The sequence below is a fragment of the Gossypium arboreum genome, chromosome 5 (assembly GCF_025698485.1).
Source record: "Gossypium arboreum isolate Shixiya-1 chromosome 5, ASM2569848v2, whole genome shotgun sequence".
Lineage (NCBI taxonomy): Eukaryota > Viridiplantae > Streptophyta > Magnoliopsida > Malvales > Malvaceae > Gossypium > Gossypium arboreum.
The window spans coordinates 42,257,051-42,266,984 of NC_069074.1; the positions used below are offsets into that span (position 1 = coordinate 42,257,051).

Sequence of the window (9,934 nt, forward strand, 5' to 3'; positions counted from 1 at the left end):
TTCAGAACTTTGTATAAACATCTTTGCGTGAGGATGGTATGATATGCAAATGCAGTACCATTTTTAATGTTTTATCTTAACAAATTGTTCCTATGTAAGCTTTCACCGGACTGGATTGACAATTAGACTGAAAACTGGCCGGTACATTAACATAGTTGGACCCGGCAACAAAATGAAACAGTTTATTTATGTTTGGACCAAATTATCCTACTCCAAACTCAAAAACCTTTTCTTTTCGGCCCAATTCCATTTTAAAACCTCCCAAACCTCTTTTTCCCAGAATAAAGAAATTGGCTTTGCCCGAGTCTCTTTGTGACTCACCCAAAGCCTCGCCTTCTTCTCTTCGCTCTTGCGCTGCTTCGCGCCGTCTCATTAGTGCCTCCGGCCACCGTCTGAAGCTGCCGTCGTGGTGATATCTGGTAAGGGTGAGAATATTTTTATTTAGTTTAAATAATTATAACTTTTTTTTGCTACTGTTTTAAATTTTTTTACTTTGGATTTTGGATAATGTAGTTTACTGTTTTCATGTTTAAAAATTTTGATTAATTCAATTTTGTAATGTATAATTCATGCCTATGACATTATTGATACTTACATGTATTTAGGAAATTTCAAAATTTTTTTTCTGATTTTTTGTCGAAATTTTCCTGCATTCTCCCTATTTTTCTTTCAGAAGTTTTCTTTTATTATTATTATTATTATTATTATTATTGTTATTATTATTATTATCATCTGTGAACTGGTGATCTGACCAGTTTGACTGCCGGTCCTGTTCCAAAAACCATCACTTCGTATAATAGATGAATAATCCGATTGAATTCACCGATGTGGAAGCATTACATAAACTTCCAATACGAGCACCTGCTGGGGAAATAACCCGATGTGGAATAACTAGGCTCTTACAATCCCTCACTACGTGATATTTTATATACCCGCTAAACAAAAAATATTTGTGGAATAACCTGAATGTTATATTTTCAATGTTTTAAATGGGTTTTTATCTATTTCAGAATGTTATACATTAACTTAAATTACAGTGCACGTTAACTTGTATACACAAATTTTGATTATCTTAACACTAACATATTTCCACTATATTTTGTTTACTATTCAGAGGTAAATTTGTGAACAAAGATAAGCTTGCGGTAATATTTGCTGCAAGTTGTTGAAAGTTTGCTGTCAGCCACTCAACAGATGGAGCAGGATTGCACCCATTGGACTTGCAACTTGTGTGGGAATGTGGGAATGGCTGATGGATCAGATGGCTACTTCTACTGCTTGAGATGTGGGTCTCAGGCTGATGACATCATTGATACGGGTGTTGCTGATGAGGATTTTATTGAAAAGGGTACTCAGGGTGGTGGTGCCCTTTACTTGGCCAGCCATACTCGCCATGCTCGTCAACCCATCCCAGTCCAACCACTCTCACAAGTTGACCCCAAATCTCTAGAATTTTGGTCCCGTCTCACCGAAGAACCCGGAGGCCATGATGTTAATCAAGATGGAACGAGAGATGGTGTGGGGCCCATAGGCACAAGTGATTTTGGCTCTTACCCTATGTGTGCATATAGTTATGAAGGTTATTACCAGGAGGTTAGGAACAGGTATGTGATGGGGATGCAGATGATGATAGAAGCTCAATGTGAGGCTTTAGTGGAGAAGTTTAATATGAAACCTTTGATTTGTGGGATAGTTGGACCTATTTGGTTGAGGTTTTTGGCTAGCACTAGGGTTTTTGATGATGGTTGGGCCGATGAGGCTATTCATCAATCTGAGATAAAAAAATCAGGTATTGGCTGTTGCCTGTATCAGTTTTAAAAAATTTCGTTTATTTACCTTCTTGTTGTAGAACTATGAGTAGATGAAGGTTGATTATGGTGCTTGTGAGTGTCAATAAGTACTGTGGGTTTGGTGATATTAATGCTTTAGTTATTCATAAGATTCTGCCATAGAAAAATGGATTTTGTTGGTTTGTATGTTAAATTTTATAGCTATTTGTTTGCTCATAACAGATCAGTGTTTCTGGGCTTTGATAATAGTTAAGGATGGTTGGTGATACTCTCCTTCCCATCTTAAAATTGATATCAATTTTTTCCCTAACCAGGACAAAAGGTGTGAAAGAATACTTTCTGTTGACTATTAGCTCTGGCCAAAAATATAAATATATAATAAATATATCTCTGTGCCGGTAAAACCATCTTCCGAATTTTGTTGTGCTATAATTTCATGACAATTTGAACTTTTTCTTACCATTAAATTTTTGTGGTGTTAAAGAAAATTATTTATATCAAAGGTGGTTTAATTACATAGCTGGACTGGATAAATTGAAAATGTCGGATTCCCTGCAATTTACATGCAAGTTGTAGTGTTTTTTATGTTGTTTTGTTTTCTCTCTTCCGCCTCCCATTTATGTTCTTACATATCAATAATCATCGTGTTATTGTGTTGATCACTATTTGCATTTTGCCCTTTGCAATTAGGAGAATATGAAGATTTTAAACCACTTTCTCGTCACAAAGCAGAACCTCACAACATACATGGTCAGAGAGCATTAATTATATGGCATAAGTATTTAAGAAAAAAAATTCCGTTATCTTGTTCTCTAGCTATTTCTTTTCTAGGATGCCATGTTTCAAGAGAAGCAGTTTTGCCATCAGACGTAATCAAGTGGGCAGTTGAAGGGAAGCTTACCTATTTTGATGCTTTTGTTGAAATTGAGAAACGCATTGGACAGTCGTTGCCTCCCTTTCCTTTAAGTCTTAAAAGTATGTTTAGGCCCAGACATGCTTGTTCTGCTCAACAGTTGGAATCACTGGCTGCTACAATTGCTCAGTGCATAGGCTTGAATTTACCCCCAGTGAATTTCTATGGAATTGCTTCCAGATATCTAACGGAGTTGTCTCTTCCAGTGGAGAAAATTTTGCCGCATGCATGCCGCATATATGAGTGGGCGATGCCTCCTGAATTACGGTTGTCAACAAACAATTTTGGACTTCCTACTTGTGTCCATGCGATGGCTATACTGGTTATAGCAATACGGATTCTATATGACATAAATGGACTTGGGGTGTGGGAAAAAAGTTTGTCTAGTCATATGCTTCCTAGTAGATCTACTGAAGCCACAAGGACGGACCCTGCAAGTAGTCCCAAAGTGAGTGACAGTGCTGAAAATGGTTTTGGTTCTCATAGTGTGGACTGTATGGGTACTAGTTCTAGTAGAAACATATTACCTGATAATGAATCCAAGTTTGATGCTGCTGAGCTTTTGTGCAACCTTGAAGCAAGATACAATGAGATAAACAATGCATGTGGCGGCGTTAAATGTTTGAGAGATCTTTCTAAAAGCATGCCATCGTATCTACAATTCTGTCAGGATGTGGTATTTGCTGGATCAGAGCCGGCTGTGGACTTTTATCATGAAGAGAAAACTTTAATTGACAAGCTTTGGGATTATTATCAGAAAGAAAAGGTAACTTATAAGCTATGATTATTTGTTATGTTGCAAATTGAAAGAAGAAGACGTAAAAATATTTTTAAATGGATTTTTTGCACTCTGAAACAAAGGTTGAAGTCTGACTTCTAGTAATTGTGCAATTTTTAAACCAAGTATAAGAAAATATTTTAACAGAAAATCGGGATTTGTTTAGCAGCTGGTCAACATCCCTTCAACTCATTGAGATCTTTGAGCTTTTAATTAGAACACATGTTTTGTTTTGGCTGAAAACAATGGATAGCCGGATTTTAAGTGAACAACTGATATTTGTGTATTTGAATTATTATAGCCTGTGTTGATTGCAGGGTTCTGAACCAGAAGAAGATTTGGGAAGGCGACATAGCAGTGCCGATGGCAGCATGTATAAAGCGAACAAAATAGCCCGAGATAATGAACATCATTCTAGTCCCTCCCATGAAAGGACTTCTCATGAAGATATATCAACTCAGAGACACTCAGATGTTGACCATTCATCTATGACTTCAGAGGAACGTGAAAACTCAGAACCCAGTGACAAAGTTTCAGCAGAGACCAATGAACATAGAGCAATTAGACTGATGAAGAAAAACATGGAGGAGAACAGATTCTGTTATATCCCACCAAGGGTTATGCTGAAGAGATTGGATTACCTTCATTATGCAAGGAAGAAAGATGAAGGCGCCATTACTTATGTTGCTCATGCTGACTACTACATCCTACTTCGTGCTTGTGCCATAGTTGCTGAGGTCGACATGCGGAATATGCATGTCGGGGTACTGAATATGGAGAGGAGATTAGCTTGGTTGGAAAAAAGAATCGATCACTGCCTACATCTAATTCCTCCTCGTACTATGTGTAAATTTTGTAGTAATGAACCAGAGCAAGCTGCAGATGATCATACAATTGGACTTTCAAATCTGAACCCATTGTAAGTTTCTATCCTAGCTTTGTCTCTTATTTCCTTCCACTCATTTCTTCCCTTCTATTATACTTTTTAGGTTGTTAGGTTTTAGTTTTAGTTGAATCAAAACTCATGGTTTGAAATTTGGTTCGAAATCTATCTGAATTTTAGTTTTTAAGTTCTCAAGCTTGATATCAGATAAATTCAAATTATTTAGTTCTGTTCGATTAGGCTTTGTTTACTTAATAAAGTATGATCTCCATTCTTATAGTTGCCTTCAAATTTAATTATTTTTGCTTGATTTTGATTTGAGAATCTTTTTTCATTAATAAAAAATTTGATTAAGTTGATTAGTTATTTGAGTAGGATATTAGGATACTGGAATTGAACATATTCAGCCACCAAAATGAATCAAAAAACAAATCATAACCATGTCTTAAAACACGCCCTTGTGTTATGTAATCATATGCTAAAATAAAGCACTGATCAAATCAATTTTATAATAACATTACAAACATTCTAAAATATCCAAACAAATTACACAACATTATAAACATTCTAAAATTACTTTATCAGCTGGATTGAAATATTACCAAAAATCAAATATGTGAAAAAGAGAAAAAAAGGGTTTCTAGGAAGGCTTTGAAAGTAAAGAGTTTTGCATAGAAATGTAGTACAATTTAACTGCCTTAAAGAGCACCTTACAATATAGTCTTGAACCAAACATTAGCTAGAGCTGAAAGGATACAAAAGAATTTCACTATAATATTCTCCATCTCCATGGAACTTAGTACTGATCATGCAAACATAACTAAAGTTCTCTTTATAATTTCACTAAATTGTCTTCCAGAACCAGGCTTCCTCCATAACTTAACTAGCCGAAGTTGTTTCTTTTATTATTGTCAGTGTTAAAACTTACAAGAAGTATTTAGTGCTCTTCCTTGTTGAAGAACTGGAACCACTTGAACTTTGTCATCAAGACCTGTTGTGGATAGGATCCGGTCCCCTTCGAACTCTTCTTTTACTTGATCGATTTGGATCGAATGTGTTGTTTACTACTTCTGGTAATTTTTTCTCTGTCCTCGTTCCCTTCATGTCAGCAGCCTTAAGAATACGTTGATTCGTCCTGATAGCTATTTGATCTTCTCCTTGACCATGCCTGAAGACAAGGTCTATACTTATCAAACCAGAAGCTTTATCCGGTGCAACTGCTAATAACCCAAAACAGATAAGAAACATAAGAAATCTCTGAGCACTGCAAATCATTTTCCCTTTTGGTCGTGCACTGAACTGAAACAAACAAGAAAGATTGAGGTTTCTCTGTTTTGTTGACAGTAATACAGAGAGAATAAGCTGGTATGAGATTGTGATCAGTAATGATGTTCCCCTATAAGCTTTGTTATTTATCTGTTATTGGATTCTGGAAAAGGACTTTAAAGCATTAAAGCTTGGAGGGACCCAACACTAGTAGTAGAGGGAATTTTAGATTCACCCAAATCATAAAAATCTGCAATCTAAGCAAATTAAAGCTGTTACAGGAAGAATCTGACAAAGGATGAATAAAGGGGGTTTAAAACTTGGAAATAGTACCCTTGACTTTGAGATTTGAGAAGCCAAGTTTCTTTTTTTCATTTGTTTTCGGCCCTTCCATCTCTATCATTTGCACTGCTTTTATCTGCAATAACTAGTCCTATCTGGATCTTCATCACTTGCTTTACAATTCCAAGCTCTTTTTCCTATGCAACCAAAAAATAACAATCACTTGGTTTCTTGTGCTAAATGTGCATTTTCTTTTTTTTTTCTTTTCCTTTTATTCGGCTGCCAAATTCTCATTCATTATCGACTTAAAAAAAAAATCAGAGCTTCCTTCTAATCTATTAAAAATTCCTTGTGTATTCATGTAGGGAAGGGAACTGCCTTTTCCTTTATGTCTGTTCCTTTTATTTGGCCATTGTTATTGTGCAAAATATCACATGAAATTCTTAAGCATAAATTCTTGCACTTTATCCTATGTTTGTTTGTTTTATATGATGGGTTTTGATGTTGCCATACGAGATGGATTGTTAATGGTGATTGTTCATAGTTCAATCTATCTATGGCTCGAACTTGTTGTTGATTAAAGTGCTGATTCTCCACTTCCCATCTTCCTCCATTGTTGTGATGAATATTTGACTCCATAATAGCCAAAAAAAATCACCTTTAAAACTAAAGGAGCTAAGAGCAAAGGGCCCCATTAGTTTGATCAGCTTCCCCTACCATTGACCGTCTCTCTGCAACCCTACCAAGCCATCATGACAGAAAAAAATAGGGAAACTCAAGACAAAGCAAGTGACTGAGTTTCCAACTTGATCTTCTTTTTGTCTTTGGAATTGGATACATGTGGTATGCATGCATGCATGCATGTATGAGCAGCTGAAACAGAAGATGGTATTATTAATTCAATTTCATTATCGACATGAATAAGCTGTACTTGGCAAGACACCTATTCAAAAGGGAATGTCACCAAAAACAAGTATTAAAAAGGCATCTCAGATGCTTAGCAGCCATTTGCTTTTTAGATCATTCTCATAGATCATAATCTGACCGATTGATCTATTACATGTCAGAATATATGCTAGCTAAAAGAAAAATAGCACTAGAAAGCAGGATTCGCCTTTCACTACTTTGATTTTGTTTCCTGGTAAATACAAAAATAGGAGCCTCATCTTCTATGGCATTGATTTTTAGGATGTGATAATATATTTTAGTCCTTAGGCCTAAAAAAAACCCTTCCATAATAGTGACCTTTTTAAATGAAAAAAATGGATACTTAAGAAACCATGTTGAAGGGTCCAGTTTAGGTAAACAATTACAATTAAAGAGAAAGAGATGAACCATGTTTAGGAGTGTTTGTTGTGGGCTTTTGTTGTTTTGGGGTTTTGGAGAAAGATTGTGATTTGAGATAAAAAGGAAAAAGAAGAAAGAAAAGGCACACTACACTATGCAATGGTCCCAATCCCTTGTTTTCCACAACATAAAATGTTTGCAAGCAACAACATTATATAGCAAGCTTGTCTTTCAAGTGAGATATCTATAACATTCATAAAAGGATTATATACATGTTAAGTACTGTGGAAGTGTTGCGGTTTGAGGCCGACACATAGGGTTTTTTTTTTTTACTTGGCTGGGGAAGAGAAGAGAGAAGGAAGAGAATAATGGCCGGGAAGGAAAGAGAAGGAAGAAAGAAGAAAAGAAAATAAAAGATTAAATTTCATATAGATTTTAATATGATCATATATGTTGTAGTTTGTTATTGATTCACTTACATTGATGTAAAATCATAGTAGTTTTACACTTTTTCATATTTTTTTGTACGATTAATATTTTAATAATTTAATCATTGAATTCCCGATATAATTATACTTTTCATGCTTGTAATTTTCGAATTGATCCAATATTTCTATCATACCGATCTAAAATAATATATATTAATGTTTATTGAATGGTAAAAGTTTTTTTACATCAAAATTTAATTAGAAAATTTAATTTACATCACATTTAATATGCATGATTTATATGAATGAAGTATAAAATATGATGATTATATTGTTAAAATATTAATTGTACAAAGAGATACGGAAGAGTGTAAAATTAAAACATATGTGTGGGTAGATTTTTTTTTTTGTCATATATTAGTTATTTTAAAATTTAATTAGTTAAGGACCCAAAATATTAAATAGTTTTAATTTCTTTTAAATCTAATTTAAAAGAAAATTTTTTATTTATTAATAGTTGTTTTTGGAATATAATGTATTGAGAATTATTTGACTGCAATATTGGGTCAAATTAAGATTTGTTTTGATTAATTTAGAAAAATATTAGAATTATTTTATTTAATATTTAAATAAGGATTTAAAAGGGTGATTTTTTTGTTTTATTTTTAGGTACATTTATTTTTATGTCTATTTAGTGCTATTGTATGTATCTAAAGAGTAGTTATACACTCGAATAGGGGTGTTCAGATTTCATTTAAAATCAAATTAATCGACTGAACTGATCTAATTTGGTTAATCTGTCGGTTACTTGATCTAATTCGGTCGGAGATCGGTTAATAATTTTTTGGAAATTCGGTTATCGATTAATTTGGTTTGGAATTGGATAATTAATCGAATTAACCGAACTTAATAATTAATAATACGAATTATATGTAGTTTTAATTTAGTTAATTCGATTAAATGAACATTATCGATTTATTTACTTTTGTATGTTTTATACTTGTTTTAACCAAAAAAACAAAAACATATAAATTTTGGTTAATTTGGTTAACCGACTGAATTAACCGAAATATTTCGATTCAGTTAATTTTTTTTGAAAAAAAATTGATTCGATTAACAGTTAAAAGATTAAAAAAATTTGGTTAAATCAGTTCGGCTAACCAATTGGTTAACCGTTTGAATATCCCTACACTATAGCACTAATTCAAGATTATACTCTTAAATAATTATCCAAAATAAATTTTCATAATTAAAATTACATAAAATATTAATATTTTGTGATTTTAGAACTTAAATAAGTAATTATTATTTGAAAATATATAATTTTTCATGATAATTAATCGTAAAAAAGTTGTAAACCTCGACGAAGTAAAGGCTAATGCTAGTAGCAATTAATTTTAGAATAAAAATGTCTAAATTGTTCTCACTTCCCACAAATAGTTAATATTATACACATTTTTTAATCATTTTTAACGAGATTTATAGATTAGGTTTTGGATCAAATTTATATATGATATTAATATCATACATAATTGCTCAAGTTTGGCCTAATATAAAATATGGATTCAAGTTTATCTATATTTATAAATGACTAATCCAAATTTGTTTAAGTATACCAATAAATTTTTTAAAATATAAATATTTTTATTCAATATTTAGTAAATATATATTTTACTATCATTATATATTTTTATTAATTTATTAATTATTGTTTTAAACTTCTAAACATAAACAACTTCACATTTTTAAAGTAACTTTACAATTTTTAAAATTTATATAATGGTATAATATATTTAATATTCATATGATATATATGATATTATAAATTTGAAAATGGGTTAAATCAATTGATTGGGTCTTAACTTAATTGGCATGAGTATTGTTATCAATACAAGAGAATGTGGGTTTGAGTGTATTGAAGTCTATTATTTTTCTATCTATGGGTTAAAGAGGAGCTATGAGTAATTTTAGGTACTGTATTAAAAAAAATACAAATATAATCCAGACCTATAATGAGATTGTTAAAAAAAAGAAAAAGAAAAACTGAATTAGATCAAGCTTGAATTTAAATATTAGAATTCGTAATTGCTTAATTTTTTTATCCAAACTAACTTTTTAGCTTAATAAAGTTATGCAAAGCTTTTAAATTTGGGGTAAATCTTTTAAGATGATGGAAATGTCCAAACATTTTTCTTACCTTGTACTCAAAATGGTAAAATTAATAATATGAAACAATATATTTAGAAGTGAAAAAAAGAAGACAGAGATTTGAAGTGTTAGTATGATGATTTGTTTGATTGTTACAGT

General features: G+C 32.3%; 1 protein-coding gene across 2 annotated transcripts; it reads left to right on the top strand.

The window, feature by feature from the left end:
• Nucleotides 1-229: 229 nt before the first annotated feature.
• On the top strand, nt 230-7,769 carry LOC108453417 (TATA box-binding protein-associated factor RNA polymerase I subunit B). Of its 2 annotated transcripts, none has more exons than XM_017751505.2 (4): nt 230-425; nt 1,115-1,789; nt 2,481-3,469; nt 3,799-7,769. In XM_017751505.2, the coding sequence occupies exons 2-4, from the start codon at nt 1,195-1,197 to the stop codon at nt 4,402-4,404; spliced, it is 2,190 nt and encodes a 729-aa protein (XP_017606994.1). In that variant the 5' UTR covers nt 230-425; nt 1,115-1,194; the 3' UTR covers nt 4,405-7,769. The 2 variants fall into 2 exon arrangements, with proteins under 2 accessions (XP_017606994.1, XP_017606993.1); XM_017751504.2 differs by having other exon boundaries at nt 234-419.
• Nucleotides 7,770-9,934: the final 2,165 nt, after the last annotated feature.